Genomic DNA, 12880 nt, shown 5'->3' with positions numbered 1-12880 from the left:
TTGTTGTGATAGTAACGAGTACATAGGATCCTCCTCCCCAAACTTATATATTCTAATGGTACAAAATGTTGAACAGTAGTAAAAGAGACAGATAATCAGCCCATGAAAACACCAGCGGCCAAGCAAAGATTCCTCCTTGTAAAGTGAACCTTGTACACAGGAGTCTTTTTCGTGAAGTACACTGCTAGTTGGTCTGGTGTAGACATGCTTTCTTTTCTCCTCCTCAACTCTTCGGCTGCCCTTGAAGTGTTGCTTTCGTTTTTGGAACCTGAATCAGTATTATCCACCCGAGTCGTCTCATCAGCATTTTTCGCATTTATCACTGACTCGTACGTGAATTTCTCCGGTCTTGGACTATCTCTGTCAAGAGTTCCACGCTTTATATCCCAAACCCTTATACTGTTATCAGAGCCACCACTAAGAAGAACAGATCCATCACGGCTGAATGCTAGTGAGTATATCGAACTACGGCCATGTCCACGCATAGACTTCAATTTTCTTCCTGAGGCAATGTCAAAAACGTTAATTATCGAGTCTTCTCCCGCGGTAGCAAGCCAACGGCCGTCTGGAGAGCATGCAAGTGCATTAATCGGCATTGTATGACCGATAAAAACACGAACAGACTCTCCACGTGCAATATCCCACATTCTCACGGTTCGATCGCTCGATCCCGTAAAAACGTACGTTGAGTTTGGATGAAAATCGACCACATCAACATCATTGAGATGACCTGCAAAAATACGGAGTGGATAGATGTGGTCACATGACCAGAGTCTGGCAGTTTGGTCATGGGAAGCTGTAGCAAAGTAATGACCGAGAGGAGAAAACTTCACATCCCACACTGGTGCATTGTGTCCTTTGTACGAAACTAACGCTGTGTATGTGTCCAAGGACCACATCCTGACTGTTTTATCCTCGGATGCTGATAGCAAGTAGTGACCATCAGGTGAAAAATCCAAGCCGTAGACTGCCCCACTATGTCCAATAAGACGGCGTGTATTTGCATACCCAGCACCATCAGGAGGATCGTTATACTTGTCGTGTTTCAATACTGATCTCATTGGTTTGCCGTCGATTGACCATATCTTAACAAATGAGTCCTGAAATCCACCTGCAACCATTGTTGAATCATCATTAAATTCGGCACACGTCATCTCGTCATTCGTATTGTGGAAAGTGTACATGCAGACACTCGGAAGATGAGCCTGGACCGTGCTTAAATGAATCTTAGCGCGGCTATCCTGAATCTTGATCACCTCTTTCTTCAAGTCAAGAGCCGTCTTCTGTGGTAATGGAAGCACATCTTTGCTAGGGGAGCCATCAGCTGTGAGTTCTGTTTTGAAATTTTCCTTGTATTCATCCATCAAAGTCTTTTTCTGCGGACTCTCTGGATTGCTCTTCTTCTCATTTTCATCTCTCTGTTTGAGTTCAGCTTCAAGCTCCTTTGAAAACTCCGGGTCGTTAGGAAGTTTGCCAAGTTTCAATGTCTTGCTATTTAGCAATTCCAAACTTGTACTGTTGTGTTCCTTCTTGCCATTGTCATCGGTTGAAAATCCATTGCTGCTGTTTAGCAACTGAGATATCTCCGGAATTCCTTCCATCTTTTCAATCGCATCCAACTCATCTTGAGCTCTGGTAGAAACTTCCACCTGCGTGACAATTGCCATGTGATCGTTGATCTCTCTCACTAATAGACTTCCACCGATTCCTTGATGCTCATTCAAAAAACCCAAAACAAGGTTCATCGACGTTGCTGAAACATGTAGTCTGTATTTGTTCATATTGAAAAGTTTCGCTATCTGGTTCTGCTCAATATGCTCCGGTAACGAAATTCCACCAACCGATTTAACCTCCTGGCTGTGCTGTAAAACGTGGTCGGCCTTAAACTTTTCGTAGAAGCTTCTAGCCTCGGTGGGCTCGTGTCTTTCAATCAACGAAAGATAAAGATACATGAAAAGTGGATACAAGAACTTATCCAATTCGTATCGATACATCTCCAACGAGTTCTCACACCAGTTCCTGAAAATCGAGTATGCTCTCCCAAACATTTTGGGGTCCTCGGCATATTGATGCCGTTTGGCCTCGTTTTGTTCCTCAACAAATTGTTGCTGTTGATATTGCAGATTCGACCTGCTCGATGTTGCAACCTTTGGCTTCTCGAAATTTGCATTTCCTGGTGTCAGTTGTATCGTTTGAGGTCCGGATATTTTTGTGCTTTCAATTCTGAGTGTTGCCTCCGTCTGATGGTATCCTTTTTTATTTAAATACTCCAAAACCAGACGATTCAGGTCAGCTTGTGTGAACTTTCTTGGTTGTCTCGGCTGGACATGCATTTGTTTGGTCTGCTGTTGTTGCTGTTGTTGCTCTTTTTTCTTTTGTTGCTGTTGCTCTTTTTTGTGCTGCTTTTCTGATGAAGCAGAGCCGGATTTCTGTGACGACATTTTTGCAAATAGTTGTGAATCTTACGAATGAAAAAAAAAATTATGTATATGAAAATGCCGGTATTTTCAACCCAAGTTTGTATGTTGTTCCCACAATTTAATGTAAATCAAGCCAGAAGATATGCCTGTTATTGATCGATCTTTGTACCTCTATTTAGAATTATCTAATGGGTTTGCGTAAAATATGTATATTTATCTCTTCTTGATTACCTGCGAAGTATGGAGTGTGCGCGAAAAAAAAGGTGCGAAAAGTGGAAAAAGTTGAAGCAAGAAGGGTAAATAAATGTAAGGATGTATAATTTTGGGCGGTCGATGAACACGCTAATTCATTTTTCAGGAGCTGTCAAGACTTTCGCTGGTCGGAATATTTTCTCTCTCTCGACTTTCTGTCGCGAATCTATCATCTATCTGATAAAATCAAACAGGACAAAACGGCATTAGAATTTCAGGTATATTGTTTCACTATCGCCTTCTGAAAAGATCGCTCGCTTCATCTATTTTTTTTCCCTAATGCCTTGGATAAGCCAACCAAATTAAAGGATGAGAAAAAAAAAATATATAAATATATATAAAAAAAACGTCATGGTACCTTCATGAAAAGTGCAGAAGTGCGATTAATTTCGATTATATTTCATCTGTTATCCTTTTTCATCCCCTCTTTGCTTACATTACTACATCTTCCTTCCCATCTATTTGCAAGATCAACGTCTTAAGATTAATATCAAGATGGTTTCCTATCAAGAATTACTTCCTGCAGCATCTCTTATGATGATCGCATCATGTTCCGTAATTTTAGGTATATGTTTCTCTAATTGGCCATATGACTATTACACTCTTTGGAATGCCAGCTACGGAGAGGACGGTTTTACAAAAGCATTGATTCATTATCAGATTTTGGCAAACCAACCAGATATTATCAATTATTCCATGATAGCAATTATGAGTGTTGCCTTTATCGGTTCTTTCATCAAGATTTTCAAGCCTTCCGAGGATACTAAGTATTTCGAGTACGGATCATTGGTTGCACTTGTTGCTGCCGTTTGTATTTATATTACAAATATTAGAACTGGTGAGCTCTCTGCTGTTGCGGGTCAATGGGGAGATGTTGATCAAAACACAGGTCTTAGTGTTATTGCCGCCTCTGAGGTCATGATCGTCTTCTTCCTTCTTGGTGTTGTCGTCTTGCAATCCGGTTTGTTCTATGCTGAGTATTCTGACTATAAGGCTAAGGCTAACTTTTATCTTAATGAGTTGAATAGCAAACTTGACGACCCTAAACCAACAAAATCTGAAACAGCGAAACCTGCGGCTCAGAAAGCCTCGGGTGCTTCCACTTCCAAGACACATGCCAAGTCCAGAAAGACACAAAGGGGCTTAATCTAAATTTTATATATTTTGTGTACATTGCTTTCTATATGAAGTGAAATAAACTGGAAAGAAATCTTTTGGCTACGTATGAATTCATTATCCATATCATGACGTCTCCTTAATGTTAGTCACCTTCTTTGTCGGTGTCATTATTCCAATTGATCCATCTTCTTTAATGTATCCAGGAACAGCTCTCCTCACTTCTTTTTCCCATTCCTCAAATGGTTGCTTGCATGAATCATTGTATAGCTTTTCTACTCTATCTATCATCCTTTTTTCCCTTTCTTGAAGGGTTGTAAATCGCTCTTTGATATCATTGAGCGATTTTTGTTCATTATCTGGGAATTCCTGTGGTAATTTCTCTAAGTCATATGGCAAAGTCACTGTCTTTCTCTTTTTGTATTGTCCCGGGGATGTGATGAGTGGTATTTGCTCTAGAATTGGATTTGATGCACTCTCGCTCATAGTTGCTGTTTTTATCAATATGTACTTTATGCGGCCATATATATGCAGTCAGTTATTCTTATTGGTGTTTGAATGCCCAGTATTGGCTTCCCAACTTTAAACTAAAAAAAAAGTAGTATATACCTGTGCAACTTCAAAGTGATTGATAAGTAAGAATGTCCACTATCTCTCTAAATGTGACTGCGCCACACTTAAATATTATTAATCTTGTACTCTCTCAATCCCAGCAAAATGTGTGGCGTTACAATTTCCAGTATTGTCCCGCTTCCGTCGTTTGTTTGTCTGTCTGTCTTCTTGCGAAAAAAAATTTTCGTCCATACTGACTGAAAAATGAAATGGATAAGGAAGAAAAATACGAAATTCAATATCTAAGAACTGAGAAACTCATCGATAAAGCTTTGTTCCCGGAGGGAATTGGGAATTTTGTTGAATTAAACCCCTTGCATTTTTGAACCTTAAACTTAATATTAAAATATATTAAATAGCGCAGACAAGTATGTCAACGTTACAACTTTTTGCCGATAAGGGACCCAAAAGTGTCTCTTTCGTGAACAATTTGAAGGTCGAACTTGCTTCCACGATTTTCGCACCAAAGCTTAAGTTTGCAGATGATTCAGACAGAGAAGAGAATTTCCTTGAGCTTGCAGACAAGAAATCAGGATTTACGTTGGTTGAGCCTAATGCAATCGTCAAATATTTGGCAGCTACATCTAAGAACGGCTCAAAGGATGTTTTTAGAGCCGATCCGTTAGAAGCCACTTTGAATAAGATTGCCGCTTTGGGCTCAAAGGCCCTAGATGGAATCAATTTTGAAAAGTTTCATTTCACTTCTAATGCAAATACAAACTCAGTCATCCAAATTCTTGCATATTCATCGTTATATCCATTGTTGGGATTGAAAAAGAATTCCGAGATTCAACAATCAGTTCAGACTTGGTTCGCTGAGTTCGGTTCCAATTCTAAAATTGAAAAGGCGGTTGCAACTGCTAAGTCTGTGTCACGTTTAGAGAGAGTCAAAGAGAAGAATACAGGTAAGAGGAATGTCTTAAGTGGAATAGAATTTATTCACCCAGAGGGTAAGCTTGCACCAAAAGTTGGCCAAAGAAACATTTTGATTACCTCTGCACTTCCATATGTCAACAATGTTCCTCATCTCGGGAATATTGTCGGATCCGTGCTTTCTGCAGATATCTTCGCCAGATATTGCAAAAGAAGAAATTTCAACACATTGTTCATCTGTGGTACCGATGAGTATGGTACAGCTACTGAAACTAAGGCACTCGAGGAGCATGTGACCCCAAGAGAGCTTTGTAACAAGTACCACAAGATTCACAAGGAGGTTTATGACTGGTTTGGAATCGGTTTTGACTACTTTGGAAGAACGACAACTGATAAGCAAACTGAGATCTCTCAGCACATCTTCCTGGAGTTGCAAAAGAATGGATTCCTTGAAGAGCAGTCCATGAAGCAGCTTTATTGCCCTGTTCACAAAGGTTACTTGGCAGACCGTTATGTTGAGGGTGAGTGTCCTAAATGTCACTACGAAGATGCTAGAGGTGATCAGTGTGATAAGTGTGGTGCTCTTTTGGATCCATTTGAATTGATCAAGCCTCGTTGTAAGCTTGATAACGCTACACCAGAGCCTCGTCACTCAAATCATGTCTTCCTTTCATTGGATAAGCTTGAGCCGGATCTCAGAAAATGGATTGAAAAAGCCTCGAACGAAGGAAATTGGTCAAAGAATGCCAAAACGATTACTAACTCCTGGCTTCGCGAAGGTTTAAAGCCAAGATGCATCACTAGGGATCTTGTTTGGGGTACTCCAGTGCCATTGGAGAAGTATAAGGACAAAGTCTTGTACGTGTGGTTTGATGCTACCATTGGATATATTTCAATCACTGCCAATTACACCGACAACTGGAGAGCATGGTGGCAGAATCCTGAGAACGTCAAGCTTTACCAGTTTATGGGTAAGGATAATGTTCCATTCCACACGGTTGTGTTCCCAGCCACTGAAATCGGAACCAAGGAAAACTGGACTATGCTTCATCATCTGAACACCACGGAGTACTTGCAGTATGAAGGCGGTAAGTTCTCCAAGTCTAGAAACATCGGTGTGTTCGGAAACAATGCTAAGGATACCGGCGTTTCCCCAGCAGTCTGGAGATACTACCTTGCATCCATCAGGCCAGAAGCTCAAGATTCGCAATTCTCGTGGGCCGAGTTCGTTACAAAGAATAACAGTGAGTTGCTTGCCAACTTGGGTAACTTCGTCAACAGAATTGTTAAGTATGTGAACGCCAAGTACAATGGTGTCGTTCCAAAATACAACATCAGTAACTGCTCCGACTATCCAAAGGCTAGCTCCGAATTGACTAAATTAATCGAGACCTACAACAATGATCTTGAGTCTGTCCACGAGAGGAAGGGTCTCGAGACAGTTATGTTGACATCTGCAAGAGGAAATCAGTTCTTGCAAGATAACAAGATGGATAACTCTTTGTATAATGACCATCCTGATAAGGCAGATGCTGTCGTTGCCATTGGTTTGAATATCGTCTACCTTGTTTCGGCTTTGATCTCTCCATACATGCCAGAGACGTCTGCTCTCATTGAGAAGATTTTGAATGTGCCTGCTTTGAGAATTCCTGACAAGTTCGAAATGTGGATCCAAGCTGGTCATTGCATTGGAAAGCCTCAATACTTATTCAGCCGGATTGACCCGGAGAAGGTTGAGGAGTGGAAACACAAGTATGGGGGAAAGCCACAAGCTTAGGGGTTATAAGTCAGTATGCAGGCGGTGTTGGAGATTAAAGAGTTTGCAGTTGTTCCTAGTTTCTCTACTCTCCCTAATAGAGATTTGTTTTTTGCTTTAATTATGTCTTTTTTCGGAGTTTATTTTTGCACTGGCTGACCAACCAATGATCTGTGTCTTTTCTCGGCCAGTCATTGTAAATGTTCATGACTATTATTAATTTCTAATGTAGGTGAAACGTGCAGTAGTGTGTATAGCAATTGTGCAAAATAGGAATTTTCAGCTAAATGCATGGCTACCTAATGCGATCAGCCCCCGATTTTATTTCCTTTTTTTTTTGCTCCTTATGCGCTTGGATTAAAGGGAAATATGCCAGTCAATGAATATTTCACGCCGTTCGTTTTTTTAGTTTTTTATCCCCGGTCCGCGATTTCATTATAATAGTGTTGTCCCTCGGTGGGCAGATATTTTTGTTTCGCCCAAATAAGGGTACATTCCAGAAAGTTTGCACACATTAATGAGCATCTAAATGGTATGCATATTGCACGAAACCATTTGATATTAATAGAAGCAGGTTTAAAAATATTGGGTCCCTCCGTCTCTAACTTAAAATGCAATTGGGTAGAAAAGTCCCTAATTGTTAACATTATGCATGAGTAAAAGCTCAAAATTCAACGAATATGCATTTCTTTCTTAGAAGAATTCTACGAAAACTGTTTGTGTGGGTCTATACGGGAAACGAAAAATCGATGTTAATAAAAAAAAGTTATAGCCGAGGCTTTTAGTTTAAATCTAGTGCCATTTTGGTCTTTCTGCACAATATTGCCGAGATTTCATTGTAGGTTGTTGAGAAGATTGTTCACACACAAAAGAAAAATATTCAAGACTAATTTTTAGGATCCCAGCGGTTGATTTCGGAAAATTTGGTATTTATTTATGATAATTGCAGTATCATTCAAAACATAAACGAGAGTAGCAAGGAAGTGGCAATGGGTATCATTCATGCCTGTGTGCCGAATACGTATATTTGAGTGCATAGTATGGATATGTCCATGTAGTAGCGACCAACTATACGCCTGTTTCAATTTTTTTTTTTTTTTTTGTCTTTTTGAGGAATATGGGTAGAGGTAATGGTAGAACGGGGAATTAAACGAATTTGGTAATTAAGAAAAACGTAACAATTGAATAAAAAGAAAACACCGAAAATATGTTTCTTCCATTACAATAGGAACGATCCGAATATGCGAGGGCCTATAAACTTCTATTTTAAGTGGGACTCTTCCCTCCCTTGAATTTCCCTTTTTTTCATGCCAAAGGTTGCGATTTAGGCAATTGCAGATCAGCGATTGAATTGAAAAGACGGAAAAGAGGTTTAAGGGGAAAAATTTTTTTCAATCCCAATAGACTTGAAAAAGCTCTGTTGCTATTAAATACTGCTTCCACATCATGTTTATTGAACTAATCTTAAGTTATTAAAAATGCACGCATAGCTTTATAGAACTCTGACAGGTTTTTAGTTTGTATTTGTTTCTTGTTTTTTAGTTGACAAGCAATATGGTCTAGGAAGAATTCTATATGAAAAAGTTACGCAAGTAGTCACTTAAAAGGGCTAACCATTCACTGCCTTGCGCTTTGATTTTTATTGTTTACCGATGTAAAAGCGTTTCAGTTTTTTTCCGTTGAGAGCATCATTTGTTGTCTTATTGCTTTCTTTCCTTCGTCCTTTCTTCCTTTTCTATTCTCATGCTGCAGCACTTCTGCGTCGTGTCTATCTCAATATGTTTTGTTTTCTTTCTTAGAATTGCTTGGAACAATTGTTAAAGATTTTAACCACACTGTTATTTTAGTTGGATTGTTTTGTATCAATTCAGTGTTAAGTACATTCTAGCACGCGCGCAGTGTGCATTTTATTCAACCTTCGAACTCAGTTTCTTCTTCATCTCTTCACATAATAGATTTTCCCCCCTGGTCCAATTACGTACTTTCGTTTGATCCTTAACAATACGCAACAGTTATAATGCTAGTTTTTCCACTGTTAGAAGAATTTTAAATTTCCCAATTATTTTGATCCTGCACCAAAAAGCGTACACATGTAGAATTAATCAATAAAGAAGATGATTTATTTTATCAGCCTTACATAGAGATTTCCTTTCGTTCCCAAATCAGCAATAAATATATATATATGTATACGTACTGTGAAGTTATACAGCGTACACGATACCGAAATATCGAGTTTGCAAAAAGCGTAGACGACTTTACGTTCGTCGGAAGAAGCGTCTTTTTCTTTTCTTCTCTAATGTTTGATTTGCTTATGAATATTATTGTTTTTTCATTTCCAAGCAATGACTATGCTTAGAAGGCACCATAAGAAAACTAAAACTGGATGTACTTCCTGTAAAAGAAGAAGAATAAAGGTATGTTTTCACCCGCTTATCAATTCATTGCAAGGTTTGTGATCTCGGTGAACATTTGTTTCGTATACAAGAAAAGAAGCTCATCTTTCCCCTTCTCCAAATATCTGTGAATTTTTACCTTTACTTTGGTTAGTATATTATCCAAAGAATTATCCTTTACTAACTAATATTGTTTATATTTAGTGTGATGAAACAAAACCAATATGTTTACGATGTCAAAAGCGAGGTCTGAAGTGTGTGTATCTTCCTGTGACTCGCAGAAAATCAAGAAAATCTAAAACTCATTCTGATCGAGTCTTATTCAAGTTATCTGATTCATCGTTGTCACCTTCCACCGACGAAGGTACATTGACTCCACAGCAAGCTCAAATGAAACATTTCTTACTCTCTGAGTCTGTACCGAATATATCATCGTCATCAGCAGCAAAAGCTTCTTCAAATCAGTTTATTCCATCCTCTTCTTTACCTTCTTCTTCATTTATAGTAGATGATACACCCCAACAGCACGTAACATTTGAAAGTCTGGAAGCTGATTCAAAGGTTCATAAACCGAGCGAACAAATTAGACAGAATGGGCAACCCTCAGCAATTCCTCAGCATAATGAAGGAATAAATACGCAGTATGTATCAATGAATAATGGTTTTGATAATCTGATGGGAAGAATGGCCTCAACTGTTTTTGAAAATAAATCACCGAAGGATGAGCATTCAAATAAACAGAACTCAGAATTCGACTTTAGTTCAGCCCATCCTAGTTTTTTTTCTAAGCGGACTGATGTTTCGTATCTTCGTGAATTGGATGTTCCCAAAAGTATAGCTGGTTATACATTTTATTCCCACATATACATGAAATTGAGCTATCATGCTTTGAACACGATCCCTTTAAAATTAACCCGCGATCCAGCCAATAGGCAGTTACTATTCTGGGCTATTAAGATTTCACCTCTATACGATTTTTTGAACCATGCTTTCATGGCTCTTTCCGCTCTTGATTTGTACTACCAGCAGATTTCGTACGGTACCGACGAAATTTTGGATCTAAACAAAAGTGTTTATCTTATGGTTGCTGAGTACCATATGAAAATGTCAATTCGTGAACTTACTAGGGAAAGCGAAATAAGAGAGGATACGAAAAAGGCAGTTGCACTGGTTTCAACTTCTTTTCTGCACACTGTTTTTGCTACATTTCATCCAGATCCTAAAATAGCAACAAGAGCTTACTTCAATTTGGGAAAAAATTCGGGAGTGCTTTTTGTTCGTTATGCTGAAGCTTTGAAAGCCTCTTCGTTATTCAAGCAAGGCTGTTCACGATATGTTCTTAATAATTATTCACGAAGACCGTCCACCTATACGCCCTGCTTTTTGTATGGTTTACTTACAGTTTCCTATAGTTCGACAAAGATTGAACCAGACAAAAAGCATATTTTACCTCTTAATAATGAAGATACAGCTCTTTTTATTAGAATGCTTGACAGGTTGGATCGTGAATATCGAGCTTATGCAAACACTACTGTGACCCCAGATCCTATTTATGATTCAAGAACACCGATGTACCCTGGTCGGCAGTTCCCGGTTTATAAAGAAGTTGCATGGGATTCCAGGGAAATGTTTTTTGAAACAGATTTTTACGGTACACTATCCAGGTACACAGTTGAAGTTCCGGATCGGTTCATCGATTTTATTGACCAAGGAGACCCTAGGGCTTTAATTATTATTGCATACAACATAGTTGTTTTAGTTTCAAGAGGACTTCATTATCTTCCTATATGGGTTTTTTATAATGAGATCGATTATATAGAGCAAAGGCTTGATGAAGTTGAAAATTCCGAGGCTTGGAAGTCCTGGTTGCTTGTGGCAAGGGAAGCTTTGGGTATGAGCACAGAAACTGCCTTTCACAGACCTGATGATTTCCAATAAATATTGGTTTTCCACTATCATCCTTTGCTTGCATGTATGTGTACATATATATGTAATCAAATAATTAGGCATATAAATTATTATGGATATTTGTATTTTTCCCCTTTCCAATATTGTTGATGATTGTTTGGAAATGTGAAGTCAATCATTTGCAATAAATTTTATCAACTAGTTAGGTCCTGAGAAGAAGACGAAAGAGATAAAGAGGCAGTTGAAGATAGTAAGAGCAAATAAAACAGAAATTCCGCCAGCTTAAACACGTGCAATCCTATCCTGCGGTGGATTATGTGATGAACTGTGTGAAGTATAATGTAACTTCAATTCTCATTCCTCAAAATAAGATCGGTGAAACAAGTATTTTAATATCTCTTTGTATATTCTTATAAACGGAAATTATTTCTGAAAGCAGAAGTAAACTTCGATATATAAAATGATTCTGGAATATCTTAACTATAGCCTCTTTTATATTCTAAATCGGTTATATCTTTAAACGTTTTTAATATCCTATCATATATAGCCTAAAATGTGGCTTGCAGATTTGTCAAATGCATTATATCACTATGATTATATATGCCGACGTGTAATAACTTATAATTTGTTAACTAATACCTCAATATACCAGAAAGCTTTGTCGCGTGCTTCTTTTTTTTCAGATGCTTATATTTTTCCTCTTCATTTATGAACCTTGATAATTAAACTTCTTATGAGCCATTCGACTTAAGATCCTTTAATATATTTATCAAAGATAATATATATATATATTTGCTTATATTTGGGGATTACAATAATATTACAATACAACAAAAAAATAAGCGTAGGCTCAAAGAGAAAGACAACAAATGCGGATGCATTGCCAAAATATTTGACGATCGTCCTTATTATAACACAAATAAATACCAAATTAATTTTATTGAATGATATTAATTCTTAGTTACATTAGAAAAGTGTTTGATTACCCTAGGCATATTAAGCACTCCTTTTTAACAGGGCTCTTCCATTACCCAAAGTGAAAGTTTTTTGGCTTAAAATTACTATATAAATTGCGAACAAGATGTTTCCTGAGGCTAAAGGGCGGTAGTAGATTATGAAAAGTCATCTAATAGCAACCCAATATGAAATTATGGACGCGCTTTTGAAAGAGCCTTAATCCTAACAGCTGCAAAATTATGGATCAGAATAACCTTTTAAACTATTAGTGTGTATGGAAAATATTGGGCATATGAAAATATAGGTTGGTATTGAACATTTGTTGCTTTACAATATTAGATTTACATGCTTTAAGATGCCAACAATTTCTACGGAGCGTTGATCTGGAAACTTCTCGGCAAAAAATGAATTATTTTGTTTCTTAAAATTGGAAACTCCAATTTGATGATTACCCCACCCCACACAAATCACCTCTTTTATTTCCCCATTTAATTTTACTTTATAAATTTTGTTTCTTCTGTGAAGGGATGAGATTCCTTAGTATATTTGGCGATTCTGTATGTCAAAACAATGAAGCTCTCGAACAATAGAGT

At 38.0% G+C, this 12880-nt stretch overlaps 5 protein-coding genes across 5 annotated transcripts; 3 read left to right on the top strand and 2 right to left on the bottom strand.

Annotated features, from left to right (window-relative positions):
* Positions 1-95: 95 nt before the first annotated feature.
* BRETT_000364 (uncharacterized protein) lies at positions 96-2441 on the bottom strand (the record flags this gene model as incomplete). The annotated part of the gene is made up of 1 exon (XM_041278932.1): positions 96-2441. One exon carries the CDS (start codon positions 2439-2441, stop codon positions 96-98), a length of 2346 nt encoding a protein of 781 aa, XP_041137146.1.
* Positions 2442-3167: 726 nt separating this feature from the next.
* BRETT_000363 (uncharacterized protein) lies at positions 3168-3824 on the top strand (the record flags this gene model as incomplete). The annotated part of the gene is made up of 1 exon (XM_041278931.1): positions 3168-3824. The coding sequence occupies one exon, from the start codon at positions 3168-3170 to the stop codon at positions 3822-3824; it is 657 nt and encodes a 218-aa protein (XP_041137145.1).
* A 90-nt stretch (positions 3825-3914) lies between these two features.
* BRETT_000362 (uncharacterized protein) lies at positions 3915-4274 on the bottom strand (the record flags this gene model as incomplete). Its single annotated transcript, XM_041278930.1, has 1 exon — positions 3915-4274. One exon carries the CDS (start codon positions 4272-4274, stop codon positions 3915-3917), a length of 360 nt encoding a protein of 119 aa, XP_041137144.1.
* Positions 4275-4770: 496 nt separating this feature from the next.
* Positions 4771-7050, top strand: MES1 (methionine--tRNA ligase mes1; the record flags this gene model as incomplete). The annotated part of the gene is made up of 1 exon (XM_041278929.1): positions 4771-7050. One exon carries the CDS (start codon positions 4771-4773, stop codon positions 7048-7050), a length of 2280 nt encoding a protein of 759 aa, XP_041137143.1.
* Positions 7051-9812: 2762 nt separating this feature from the next.
* Positions 9813-11360, top strand: BRETT_000360 (uncharacterized protein; the record flags this gene model as incomplete). Its single annotated transcript, XM_041278928.1, has 1 exon — positions 9813-11360. The coding sequence occupies one exon, from the start codon at positions 9813-9815 to the stop codon at positions 11358-11360; it is 1548 nt and encodes a 515-aa protein (XP_041137142.1).
* Positions 11361-12880: the final 1520 nt, after the last annotated feature.

The sequence above is a fragment of the Brettanomyces bruxellensis genome, chromosome 8 (assembly GCF_011074885.1).
Source record: "Brettanomyces bruxellensis chromosome 8, complete sequence".
In the NCBI taxonomy this organism is placed as follows: Eukaryota; Fungi; Ascomycota; class Pichiomycetes; order Pichiales; family Pichiaceae; genus Brettanomyces; species Brettanomyces bruxellensis.
This window is presented reverse-complemented; position numbering and strand designations above follow the sequence as displayed.